This window comes from Spea bombifrons, chromosome 2 (genome assembly GCF_027358695.1).
Source record: "Spea bombifrons isolate aSpeBom1 chromosome 2, aSpeBom1.2.pri, whole genome shotgun sequence".
Classification (NCBI taxonomy): Eukaryota; Metazoa; Chordata; class Amphibia; order Anura; family Pelobatidae; genus Spea; species Spea bombifrons.
Window position 1 is genome coordinate 111,653,638 of NC_071088.1, and position 14,390 is coordinate 111,668,027.

A 14,390-nucleotide genomic window follows, 5' to 3' on the forward strand; every position below is an offset into this window, starting at 1 on the left:
TTATACTCATACTAGTAGCAGTATCAGTAATGGGGAAAATAATTATCACCAATGTTATTGAATGTAAATTATAATTTGGCCCATAATTGGCTACTCACTAGACTCAAGTAAGTAAGATGTACTTTATCCCTGCAATATGCAACTATCACCAGTAGAGGGCACCCATGCAAAGAATAGAAAAAAACCTGTAGCTATAATAAAATATACTAATAAAAATAAAATATACTACATACATTTTTTAAATATTTATTGATATTGGATGGTGCAATTTAATATTCTGGCAGAGTTTAGGTAAAACTTCCTCAGCAAACATCTGGGTTACAATCAGAATGATGTCTAATAATTCTTAGGTTGTTTTTAGAGGAAGGTCTTTTCTTCTTGGGATGTTTGCTTGTAAAACTGTATCTTAGTTTTAATTCGCCCTGGCTCGTATTAATAGTGTTGCTGTGATTCTGTCTTATCAGGATTGCACTTGAACTGGGGCCTTTAAATTCTGTTTTATCTGTGAACTATTAACCCTTCCAGCACCAGAAAGACAAATGAAAGGATTTGAAAGCAAATTCTTGTCCCCCCTCCCCTGTCATTTATTCATTTCATTGTGATCCCTCAGCAAACAGTCAGGCCTGCAATGCCATTACCAGAATACCAACAATACCATTTTTCTACCCCGGAATGTCTTTATTGAATGCTTGAAAAATACTTGTTCCCTGTGAACCATCCTGTCATACTTTGAGCTAAGTAACTGCTAATACTTTGCAGTCTGCCCTATATCTTGACATTGGTAAATCAAAGATCTCATCAGAAACCAACCATTTTTACAGTGAATCCCTCAGTGACTAATACAGACTCCTATTAGAGATGTGACCAGCAGTGAATATCACTTATATTTAAGAGATATAAAAACAATTACCATGATTTTTATTTAAAAAAATGTAAATAAATTCACATGAATCTTTTGCAATATTTTTCCAGGAGCAATTAAATCTTAGGGATATCAGTGATTACCCTCAACTGAGAATTGTGCACAACTTGACTTTCTATCAAGTACGTAACATTATGCAAACATTCATTTTGGAAGTGGTTTTGACACTAAAAAACGCACAAGTAAATTTTGACTCCTTAACAAAATATAGTAACTGAACAAAACTGCGATGAAGTATTCAAAGGGAACTTCTTTCATATATTTAACAAAAGGGATGGTTACCTTTCAGCTGCATGTACGGCCATGCCAACACAATTTTTAATCCCAGGCCCTATGCACCTGTTAAGAGAAAGGACAGCTTAGTGCACCAGAAACATCATATTGAATCGGCTGAAGCCCTCTGGTCAGTAATGCCTATTCTGACATCAGACCAATAATCTAGAACACATCTCTCCTGTTCTTCTGGCATCCCATGACACGTGCCCCCACCTGCTCCAAAGAATGAAACGGAACTGGAATGAAAGCTCAAAAAATATGCACCACCTAGTGTTTAATAAAACCTGCTACTGTACTATGTCGCTTCGATTTAAAGGCAATTCCTAAAACCGTAGGAGGACGTTTGGAAACATTGCCCCAAGCCCATAGTGCAAAAAGTGGTCCAGCAAGAGGAACCACTTTTTTTTCCCATGATTATTTTCTCGTAAGGTAAAGGATCAGAATTCGGAGTGTATGAGTTAATATATAACAGAAAGCATTCAAAGTGATGAAAAAAGTGGCATTAAAATAATGTTTGACAAATGAGCTGTATGCAAAGAAAACTGTGGTTTTCTGTGGTGAGTTGATAAGCCGGTAATTTGTGTTTGAGTCCCTGAACTCTCATTGAAAACTCTGGATGAAAAAATTATAAAGTAATCTTTATAGATTAAAAGTTAAAAGCAAAAATAATGAAGAAATTTATATATATATATATCACATGATTCGTTTGAAATTGGATATCTGCACTAAAATCAATTTTATAGTAATTTATAGTAATTACGCTATATAGCAATAGGAAATAGAAAGTATATATTTTTTTATTATTTTATTTTTAGATTTTAGCATTTGGGGCCTCTATTACCTACTGAGCACATGGAATGTGTTCTTAGTTCCTTAAATCTTAAAAACATTAGACCAGGTTGCAAATCTTGGCACCCCCTCAGGTTTAAGACACTCACCCTTGTGTGCAGTTTTCGTGACATGATTGACAGTCATTGTTGGCATCGGGGTACTTGAAAATGGGTCCATTGTCTCCAAAGATCCCGTTAGGGCACTTGCTCACACAGTCTAGCCCATCTTTAACGTTTGCACATTTAACACAGGCATCAGGTCCCTGCAGTAATTTTGTGCGTACAATAAGCAAATCATACATAAAATGCCTCAACTGGATAAAAGACTCATTGGTTTGCAGGACTTACTGTTCCATTGCAAGTCAGGTCACCATCAATCTTGAGGCATTCTGAATGGCAGAGTTGGCACACACCTGCACTGGCATACTCCCTGTTATCACTACAAAGAAAGAACAAGGAATCAAGATATACTATGAAAAAAAGAAGTCCACTATACATGGCTCATAACCTTCAAACAAAAACGTGTAATTAACACTCATCCCCCTCAATTTATGTTGGATTCACAGTGTGTTGTGTTTGAAGACATTGAACAAATTAATTAGCAGACTCACAACCCTATGTTGACCAGGGCTGCCTTTAATGTGGGTTAAAAAAGGATTACCCATTTACCATTACATTTAAAGACGGCAAAAGCTAAAGAAGCAAAGAAAGCATACAAGATTACAACAAATGCATAGGAAAGGGTTCTTCACAGTGAGAACAATAAGAATATGGAACTCTCTGTCCATGGATGGATGTTGTGGATATTTTAAAGAAAGGTCTGGATGTTTTCTGGTTCAGCATAACATAAAGGACTACAATGGCTAAAAGGACAGTCGTATTAGAAAGTTGATCCAGGGAGTAATCTCTTGCCGCTATGGAATCAAGAAGTTTTTTTCCCTGTTGTGGCATAATTGGTAATTGCCCCCAAGCAGGGTTTTTTTGCCTTCTTTTGGATCAACTTTAGAACTAGGTATGTGTGAAAGGGTGAACTTGATGGACTGAAGTCTTTTTTCAATCTACTATACTACTATACTATACAATGGAACTACGAAATATCACAGTCCCGTGGAGTATGCAGTTTACCCGTTTCACTTCTCTTCTGCTGTGAACATTATTGAAGACATTTACATCAGTCAGGTCATCTGTCTATAAAGAGACAGCTAGTCCCAGCATCAATTTGACTATCTTCTAGTTTCAAAGTGTCTTCCAATCCCACCCACCATATAGCAGAATAACACCGCTTTGTAAATAAAAAGCCTGTCGCTTGCCACTCTTGGGGTTTTACACTCACCCCTGTGTAAAGTTGCAGGTTGACACACAGATACCGTCACGGCTATAGTTCTCGCAAGAAAGGCATTGGTCAGGTCCAGGACCCCAACATCCCGCAGAAGAACATAGAGGGTCACATTGATTTTGTTCTTTAACTTTAGAGAAAAACAACATATACAACAGAACTTTAGTTAATAGTAACTTGTTCTGCGGGACACAATACCCTAGCCATGCCATTACTGGTACAACATACTTTTTTGTAGAGACGACGTTTCAGTTGTCCTCCGAGGGCACAGAGGAACTCAATATTCTTAAAACCTATAATGCTACATATTTAGGATTGTCCTTAATTCACTCACAAACTTGGTTAATTATCAATGCCAAGCTAATAAAAAAAACTTAGTAACTTGTAAGGAAATTGTTATTTTTAACACTGGTTCCTAATTTTATTTTCCCAGCAGTAGCCTTTCTTAACCTCTAGAGGTGGAACCTGCTTGTCATATATTTAATATCTCCTTAGATTCCAGCGTCCAGGAATGTGTGACAACCTTATCGCCTTGGGTTTGTTGAGGAGTCTCTTAAGAAAAATACATAGAATTTCCATAGTGAAGTTCAAAGACAACTCTGATTATCCTGAGAAGGCAAAAATCTTAGTGACCACGACAGGAAGTTATCGCCGACAGCAGCGGAAATGTTTCCTGTTACTTGGCAATAAATGTAAAAAAGACAAAAACGTACAGAAAGGGAGAGGTCTATTCACTAAACTTCTTGTGCTCGCAAGTTGGCGAGTGTGTGCATCAAACATATCACAAATTCTCTAAAGCCATTAGCACTTGCAAAAAGTTTCTTTGTTTCCTAACATATGTTTTCAATAGAGTATTTTATTTCAGGTGAGGACATGGACAATCACATTTAACTTTCATGCCCTCACATAAAACAGACCTTCGCAAACAACTTGCATTTTAGTGAATCTGAGAGTATAAGGACATGAGAGCATGCAACCTCAGCTGAGTCTGGTCAGTGGAAATTTTAATGAATAGTCCCAACTTTTTGTTAACCTGTGAACTGTGCTTTTGTATTTAGAAAATGATGTCTTAGCTTCATTAATGCCTGAGGAAGGGACATAACAACTTGGTCTTGAAAGCTCGCAATTAAACTCGCAATAATTAAGCTTGCAATTGCAGTTAGCCAATAAATGGTATCATTTTAACTATACTTTTCTCCTGTTTTTCAATGGATAACGCGGTAAAACATTTTTATCAAAAAAACAGTAGGAGAACAAGATATTTACCACACTGGTCTGGAGGCTTGTTGTTCTTCATTTCTGTTGCCTGTCGGCGTGTTGGAAACAAATACGTCCAGTTTACAGTGTTGTAGTAGCAGAGTGCTTTGTTGTCTGCAATATAGACCTTGCCAGCACTGACTTCCCGTAGAGAGCGGAATCCCAGAGATGTTACGTTTTTGTTTTTCATCACGAGCAATGAAAAGCCGCGGCTGTAATGAATAAAAGAGGGTTAAAACATGCAACTTGCATATATGCTACTAGCTAAAAAGAAATAGGCAAATAAAGAAGAGGATATATAGATATTAAAAATGAACCTCAACTTATGAAAGACACAGGCCAAAACGTAACAGAACGAATAGGCGGCATGTGAATTAGCGTAGCGGATGTCACAGGTTCATGGAAAGTGGTATGAAGTTCACTTACTTATAGAGAGTTCGGCCTCCAATAGTAGTGAGGTTAGAGAAGACACTGAAGTCAAGCATGTGTTTTGGCCAGGACTGAATACTTAAGTACCCTGAGGGCAGGAAAAATGAGCATAAGGTGAGTGGAGAAGGGGCATTGATGGATATAGATTGTAATTCTTATATAGCAACGGCTGATTAGCATGCACTGTTTAAATCTAGAAAGTTACTTTAATCACCCATATACGTTTTAATAATGTGGTTTATAATACATTGTTTGCATGAAGTGCTTGATGCTACATGGACAAAAGTTAACCTGAAGTCCAGTGCTTAGTCATTGACTGTTCTATTATAAAAATCCCCATTGTACTATTTGTTTAAAGATAATTCTATGATAAAACGTAAGGACCTTATAAACGTTACAAACAGCAGCCCTTGGAACCCAGAGGGTCTCAAAAGTCTAAAGAGTTCTTTTTACCTGTGATCTCTTGTACGGATTGGAAGACACTGAGCTTGTTTGGGTCCAGAGGTGGGATTTCTTTCCACTCATCCCTGAGAAGACACACATTCAGACAACTGATTATATTAACCAATCATTGTAACACATATAATGTAAATGTATCCTTGCTCCAGAAACCAGCAATAACCAACAGAGGGTAGCTGGCATCGGCTATGGTGATGACCCACCTCCCATGAACAACAATTGCAAAGAACGGCACTTTAAGTCTCAATAGTTGGCTTTAGACAATGATATCTACTTACCCTTCAAAACCAAGGTTGAGAAAGTCCAGATTTCCCAGAATTTTGGTGCAGTTGACAAATGTATCAATATTAGTAGAGTCAACCATAGCATATTTACTCCCATGTCCTGTCCCCTCACAGGCTGGATAGAATGGGAAAAAAACATAAATAACATGGATGAGATTTTAATAAATAACATGAATTATATGTCATTTAGCAGATGAGTGTTTGTCCAACTCTTGTGCACTAATGCTGTACAAGAACTAGAACTTTTAAGCTCCAGGTGGAGAACCATGGGAAATGAGGTTCTGTTCACCAGCTGAAAAGCCATTTTTATAAACTGATGATGCAATACCTAACATTTTTGTAGTTTATATAGCTGTGGTTTACCTTTAGGGCAAAGTCCTGGGCATGGTTCACACATCTTAATCCCATTTTTATCCACTTCCATCTTGTTGTTTGGACAAGCACGGACACAGGAACTCTGATCAATCACAAAATTACCTGGAAGGCCCAGACCATGTAACATAAGTCACACCACATAAATGTTAAAACAATGTCATAATTGGCACTATGATTTGATCATTCACAATGTTTTTAATTTAATGTCCAAAATAAACCATCAATAGCATTGTTGTAGGCTGTTTATAGGGGCTTTCTTCCTATTTTGTGGATTTGGGAATACTGACACAATACAATAAAATGATAATATAAATGAACACAGGAAAAAAGTACATAAGCAGAAAAGAGCACCGTTTTCGTTAAAGTCTACTCATAGAATAAAAGTGTGATAAAGCAACTATGAATGTATCACAACAAAATGCAGATGTGTATATCAGTTTATACGAATGTACGTATACAGTATTCCACATATACATACACTCGAATTCAGAGATCTTAAGTTTCAACGGACTATACTTACGGGGGCAGTTCTTGACACACGTGCCTCCATATTGGTATCTGACATCTGGGTTTTGTTCCAATCGATTGGACAGGTGGTTGTAAATCAGTAGCCGAGGACAGTGCGGGACACAGGCGCCGTCATTATTAAAGTGCCGACATGCCTGAGTGAAACGTTTACATAGTGACATTATAGCAACACTATATAATACAACGCAGAAGAGTGCCGATGCTGAAAGCTCGACGACAAATACTTACGACACACTGCCGATTCGAGGACCCGGTGCAGCCTCCTGCGCACTCATCGTGGCAGCACTCTGATGGCTTCCTGCCATAGCAGCGTCCATTGCACTGCTGTGCGCAAATGGTCTTTGTCACTGCGAAGAGGGAATGCCAATGTTAAACAGGAATACTTGGGGTTGTATTCACTAAACTGGGAGTTTGCAGCAGAGCTAAACATTTCAGCCCATTGACATCATTATACATTGTAGAAGGGCCATCCACAGCGAGCTTCTCCTGAAACAACGTAGCTGACTCTGCATAATGCATATTTAATATGGGAAGATTTCTTGTCAATCATCTCTCTAATTTAACCATCCATCTATGTATCTCTTAAGTGTTACATACATTTCTGACAGTCTTCCTTTCCTGGTCCCCAACACTTCCCATCACATGAATGATGACACGGTGGACCTGCAGTAGAAAAGAAAAGTATAATATATATAATATATATTCTAATTTACCTTATAACTAAAATCCAACATCTTTTGGGGCACCAGAACCCACTTGATGAAGTTGGTAGATAAATAATAAATAAATACCACCTTCATGCCATTACCTCGGTGGTAAGTGAAGGCGAATCTGCTGTACTCTGCACATAGTGATAACTCTACTGCATTTGATGGAATAAGACCACCAGGCTCCTTGGGACCACCACTTATGCCCATGAGCCAATGCACACTACCATTGCTCAAACTACATTAACTAAATCTCAGCTTGGACTTCCAGTGAAAGATATGTGCCCATGTCCCGGACATCACGCATAGAACACGCTTATTATACCTACACCCTGACCACAACAATGATGCATTAATGCGTGTATCAAACTCATCGGTTTCCTTGTTGGGTAAATACACAGGCAAAAGGGGGGCAAATATGCATTCAACTTTGCTTAAAATAAAGAATGTGTCCTATATACTAAACACCGTATATACTATTAAGTCCTTATACAGCTCCAGACTTCACATGGCTCTTGCCTCATTGATATGTTTAAGTTGAAATCCCTGGTCTGTGTTTTGTAATGTATTCACACTGAATTTGAGATATTCCGGCCTCCTGATACAGGAAAAGAGATAGCGACGGATTTGCCAAGGCTAGGTTTGTGTTGGCAGATGTCTGGCATGAGCTAATATTTGCTAAAAGGGTTTGTGGAGTTGAACTTTATCGCACCTAAAATGAGCCTGAGACTATCGCCAGAGACGCGCATGCACAACTAATGCACATACATGCCTTAATACTTAGAACCGGACTAAGTAAAGATGGCCAGCCAGCTGGCATGGGATTTCAACTCCCACCACTTTCAGACATACTGTATATGTGGCTGCAGGTGCTGATCCCTGATCAAGACTGAAAATAGAGCAACTAGAAAGGGGTTATGGATAACCTGCCCGATTAGGTGCCCTGCCAAGCACCTTTATCCCATTTCTACAGTTTTTTGTTCCGTTCAGTTTCATACCTATTTGCAAAAATGCAAACCGACACATAGCGGCTATTTTACGCTCTATGTAATAGCGTTAATATTAAACACATGTAAACACTCTCAATGTTGATGAAATAATAAAACTTGGAGGTTTCAATATTTCCCCGAATTTCCCTGCACTTGGCAAATTTATCAATATCAGTCAACGATCGAATATTTCCTCCCATGTCCTGTCCTCTCGGAGGCCAGATTATATTGGAGCACAAATAAGCGCTTCTGGTCAGATTGATTAATACGTGAATGACGTGCATCTGATTAGCATCCGTGCCAAGGATTATGTTTGTCTGTAAGGACATACTCATTTTGCACACAGTAAACACAGGAGTGTAGATAGAGGTATAACATTTCACACACATCCACTTCCTGACATAGAAATCAAACACACCTTTTGTTTAAATCAGGGACAAAGGGTGGAGGCTACCGAGAGCTGGACGGTGCGCTCCAGGGACTGCGGACTCACACGCTAGGAAGTAATTACCCCAAACACAGTTACAGACATTTAGATACGGCCGCTGGCAGATGCCCAGGCCGGTCTCCCATTCTGAGCTGTCAGGAAAACAAAGAACAGTCCATTCCTCTACAGACTTTCCTTAGTGAGCGTGTACGGCTGGGTGATTAACACTGAGCCCTTCTACTGGATACCACAAGCCAGTAGATAAGGAGTCAAGGTGTTCAACTAGCAGTTTTGGGCTTAGATAATGCAGCGTGCATTTTAAATACTTGTTTCTTGTCACTTTTATTCACTATATCATAGTTTGTGTACATTTTTGGCTAAACAAATACATTAATAGAACTACCCATAGCGCCTCACTGAAGGGGTAATTACCAGTAAGCTGCCCAAGTTCATTGGATGTATATTCTGTTATATTTGTATGTGTATAATAGAATAGTCTGTTGAGATTTAGCTATCTTACTTACAAATAATGTAATAACTGTACCAAGCCAGAAACAAAAGCTGAGTTTTACAATTGTGTTATTTGTGGATGCTCTGTGGTGCAGACAGTTACAGAGTATGTGGGAGAATCACACGCTTGTACATCTCAGATCTCATTCAACCGTCTGCACCAAGATCACAGGCTCCATAAGTACGATTCAATGATGTGACACAAAATGCTAATGCCCTCCAACAAGCTGTGCGTGGGGAGTTCCCCGCTCCATATACACTTCCTTGAACATAGCAATAAATAATTACGGAAGTCATTAGCTGCAGATGTCACTAGTGTAAAGGGCACGCTTGTGCACTAAGAAGTCTTAGGGATCTCATAAGAACGGAGTACCCCACTAACAGAGCCGGTGCTGTACGGCTCTATGTTACATATATATTTTCTATGTCCGTCATTTTTTCCCCAGGACATATCTAATTTTTACAAGCTACTGGGAATTTGCATGTCGTGCACAGCGTGCCATGGAAGCAGTGTTATCTAGGCATGGCCCTCTACAGTATAAATGGGCCAGGAGGTGAGATTACAGATGATCCTACTCCCAATTTCTCCAGACTTTCCCCCTATCCCACGGCAGATACCCTACAAATGGTTGGCTTACGAGAAGAACTTGCAATGGACACTGTTTTTGGTCAACTCCTCAAATTAAAATTATGGAATGGTGTCCATTTGTAATATCTTTCAATTTACAATTTTCAGCCTATTTCCAATTTCTGATAGATGACTGACATTTAGAAGACAAAAATGATCAATATTATTTGGATTGTGATATTGTTGACATCTGTGCAGATCTCTCCTTGCCACACTGTACTTTATGTGCTTATGTGTACTTACAGGTCTCGTTGTTGTCTTTCTTCTCAATGTCATAGTTTGGATTGGGTAGAATATCTTCCCAGTCAATTGTCTCTATGAAGCACAGGTGTATGTTTTCGGTTATATGAATAGAACCCTCAACGATCTCTGTACAATAGAACAAATAAGAAACAATAAGCACAGTAATACTGCTGAGTTATGGAACACCAGGGAGACAGATCTTCACAACACCACCACAAACATCTCAAACTCATCTCTACCAGTAACATAATTTCCATATCACAGCATTGGGGATCAAATTTGATGATTAGGGAGTTTCCAAAGCTGTCTTAAAATAAATGCTGTTAATGCGAGCTGTTAAAGATATTCTTGCTAGAAGACATGTGACCTGGTCCACAGAACCGGCACGCTAGATGGGCTGAACGGTTCTTGATCTGCAGTTGTATAGACATTTTAGTAACATAAAATAAAGTATACTTTTGTTTCATGTTGTAGATATTCTTGTTGAAAGCTATATTATAAAAAAAATAGTATTATAGTATTTTTTTGGATCTCTAACTATCTTAGTTTTTTAATATATGCCATGATTTTAATAAGCACCCCTTTATTGAAAAATTAGTGCCGGATTACTATGCAGCTCTCCACCTTTTCTTCTGTTGATGATTACTTTCTTTTAGTGGTTCTTGTTTTGATAATAATTCAGTCATTTCTGGTCTGGTCATCATGAAATGTTTAAATCCAGGTTAAATAAAAAGTTTGTTCAGGCATAAGATTGCCGTGGAGCAGCTCAGCTTTAGAGACCAAGTTTACCAGCGTATCAAAACTACAAGAAAGTGTAACAAAACTACAAGAAAGTGTAACAAAACTACAAGGAAGTCATATAAACGCAAACATTTCCTCTAAACTATTTCACATTGATCCCATCTACGTGTAATAAACGGTGGCAAAAAAACAAGCCGTTGGCTTCAAATTGCAATGCGATTGATCCAAACCAGGACAATCACACAGTATTAAAAAAGCATGTGACAGCACGATATAACAATGATTCAAAGGAGAACAATGTTGTTTACTGGTTAAGATACGCACTGATAATAGTTACATTATAACTCGGCTTGCCCTGCCCAGTGCTCTTACCGTGTGGGAAATGCTGGACTTTTCCACACACCGTTGGCCAATATTAAATGACTGCTGGATCTGTGATGGGGGAAGCTTACAAACATAGTGTGTGACAGCCGATAACAACCATTCGGCCCATTTAGCCGGCCCATTTTGCCTCGCGTAGAGACTCAAACCTAAATCAGTCCTTGGTCTTGTCTCAGGAGAGCCATGTGCTTATCCAATTTATGTTTCAGTTCCTCGACTGTATTAAACTCTACCACTCCTGCTGGTAGGCTGTTCCACTAACCTATCACCTTCCCAGTAAAGCAGACCTTCCTTATATTACATATACGCCTCTGACCTTCTAGGTTTAGAATGAGACCTCTTGTTCATACCCACCTGGAATCTTCTGGACAGGAGCATATTTTCTTATGTACAAATACTAAACCATATTAAAAAGGGCCATCCCGGCCATATTTTGCATTATTTTTTTTAGTTTGTACAGTTTCTTTTCTGTAACACAAATGCTCAGTTGGACTCCCATGGTTGCCGGCATGTCCATTAATTGGCATCTGAACAGCCGGTAAGGTTCTGCCAGTAATACAATGTTTTCTAGTCTAGCTAACCAATACACAAGTATGTGAACCCATCTGTACTTCAGGATTAACACACTGGTTATACAGGTTTTCGTACTAAAAGCTGGCCAAAGTACAACACAATCAAAGTTGAAAATAACTTTTAAATTGCCACGTAAATAGAGATAAAACAGCTTGTGAAAAAAAGGCAACTGTTTTCTATAGGATTATTCTCCTTTGCAACAAAGTTTATTAGTCTATGAGTTAAGTCCTGATTAAGCTTTTTGTTATGGTGGAAGAAGGCATGCCACATGTACATAACACAGGATAGCAATTGGCGTGCACTTGTCGTCTTTGGAATTAAAACATGTTGCAGCACGGAATAAAAGGGACATTCCAGCTATCGTATGAGACTTCTGGTGTCCTCACCTGGCTGTCTCTCCTCAAATCAAAAGCATTAGTATGTAAGCTTCTTTCACATGTTTAGTAGCAGGAAGAAATCTGCATGAAATACTTACAAAGTACTTTAATATGAGCATGGCTGATTATCACATACATACATACATGGGCTCTGACACTCAATAATAAGGATGGTTGTAGGACTTCATTGCTGGTGACAAAGGTTAATGTGGGAGGGTTGCATCAATCAAGTTGTCAACAAGTTGATTTTCAAGAAACCATGGCATTCTGGAGAGTCACATTTTAAAGTGAGTAATATAATGAACCTTTTTTTAGAAAGTGATCAGGAATGACTGTACTCATTGTGAAGAGAGATTGAGGTGATTAATCCACCCTAGTCATCAAATAATGACCTAGTGTCATCTGGTAGAACTACAATAAACCCTGTATTTTATTTTTTTGTTTTTGGAATACCTATTGAGTTAACATGTTTTTATGGGACAATAGTTTTTGTGCATTGGGGAAACTGGAATGTAAAGTTGACTAGACTAGTGACTTATAAATTGGTTGATGAAGAGCTACATTTTTGCTACATTTTTGCCATGGATTAGCAAAGTCTCCACAGGAGAGTACAAAACGTTCTAGATTCCAACACAGAATCATAATAACCAGAGATGAGACGCAAAAACGTTAAATACCATCTGATGAAAGATAAAGGTTCCCCTCACCTGTCAACTGGTGGAAGCCAAGCGTGTGGATCCCCAGTGGGCCATTTACTTGATTGTTCAGCAAAAGGTAGAGCGCATATTTATTTTCGAATAGGTGTTTCCCTCGGATGACACGCAGGTTTTCCAGGGGCAGGTAAGTGAAAATATTGAGAGCGATCAGCACATATCCAGTCACTTCATGTATGGACTGAAAATAGAACCAGTGCAAGGTGTGTTAATGCCAGCAATCATCTTATCTGGAATGCAGTTCTATCACTTTTTTGTTACAAATGTATAGTAAATATTGCTAGATGTGGGCCATGCAAGTAGTAATGGCACAAATGATTTTCGTGTAGAATTGCTGTGATCAACCATGGATTGGCTGAGGATAATAGGGTTTGTGTTGATGAGAACTGCATTTAAAACACAGCCATATCACTTAAGCATACAGTTGGAAGACACTTTTTTAGTTACGTATAAATGATGTATAAATTGAGAGCTCGAGATCACTTAGATCTGGTCCTGGCCTACATACGAGTTACTATACTCTATCAGACGGTTCCTACTTTAAACCAAGGCTATGATCCTTGCCTATGTGGCAATGCAGTGGGCTGCAGGGTGTTGCTGACAGCATTAATTTGGTAGAGGAGGATTCAACCTCTCCCACCGACAGCACAACCTCATCTCCGGTGTAGGACTCAACCTGACGGGTGGAGCTGGGAGGGAGAAGCTAGTTATGCAACCGGCACGTAGGCTGGTTAAACAGGACAGGTAACAGCCACATTCCTCCGCTGGAAAGGCAAACACCGTGAACTCACTGACTTTTTACACATCTCGATTGCGCATAAGATAACAGCTTAAACCTGCAGAACAGGCACACATTTCACCACAGTGAATACATATTCCACAGCGAAGGATGCTTATCGAGAGTGTATTCTGCAAAACAACGCCTAATAACCAAAGGCTTTTGTGGTGTATAAATTTACTAGCACTAAATCAAGCAAAGCGCATGTAAACAATCCTAGAACTGGGTTTACCAGGAATCCCTGTCACAGTTACTTGAACAGGGAATGAGTATCTTGTCACTAAATACCACTTATACTGATACAAATATGTCTGAGCTCTTTTACTCTCTTTTACAACTCGAATCACCTCCTTGCTAATTGTAGCTGGAGCGGTGCAAGATGCCCGGGAACCTACCTAGAACAATGTGGTGTTTTAAGCTGCTATGTCCTAGTGCATTGAGGTAACTGCTCTATCATGGCATGGGCAGCAGCTGAAGATAGCCCTTCTATAGGGAGACACTCATTGGCATTGCCCCTTGATGCATAGTGAAGTCAGAGAGCTGAGAAGTTTGGCTATTCTGAAAACGCTTGGTTTAGTAAATATACCCAACTGTGCAAGCAGCACTAACTGACCGCCTAGAATTTGG

At 39.0% G+C, this 14,390-nt stretch overlaps 1 protein-coding gene across 3 annotated transcripts in view; it reads right to left on the reverse strand.

The window, feature by feature from the left end:
* Positions 1–14,390, reverse strand: part of ERBB3 (erb-b2 receptor tyrosine kinase 3) — a 45,954-nt gene that overhangs the window by 7,126 nt on the left and 24,438 nt on the right. For 2 of the 3 annotated variants that reach the window (XM_053455630.1, XM_053455629.1), the window contains exons 3-16: positions 12,980–13,166; positions 10,201–10,326; positions 7,294–7,359; positions 6,925–7,043; positions 6,689–6,830; positions 6,157–6,270; positions 5,788–5,908; positions 5,504–5,577; positions 5,048–5,138; positions 4,631–4,833; positions 3,362–3,494; positions 2,377–2,467; positions 2,137–2,291; positions 1,205–1,261 (exon numbers count right to left, since the gene is read on the reverse strand). In XM_053455630.1, coding sequence (XP_053311605.1) covers positions 1,205–1,261; positions 2,137–2,291; positions 2,377–2,467; positions 3,362–3,494; positions 4,631–4,833; positions 5,048–5,138; positions 5,504–5,577; positions 5,788–5,908; positions 6,157–6,270; positions 6,689–6,830; positions 6,925–7,043; positions 7,294–7,359; positions 10,201–10,326; positions 12,980–13,166 — 1,679 coding nt within the window. The remainder of the gene's footprint in view (positions 1–1,204; positions 1,262–2,136; positions 2,292–2,376; positions 2,468–3,361; positions 3,495–4,630; positions 4,834–5,047; positions 5,139–5,503; positions 5,578–5,787; positions 5,909–6,156; positions 6,271–6,688; positions 6,831–6,924; positions 7,044–7,293; positions 7,360–10,200; positions 10,327–12,979; positions 13,167–14,390) is intronic. The other variant, XM_053455631.1, reaches the window with a different exon arrangement.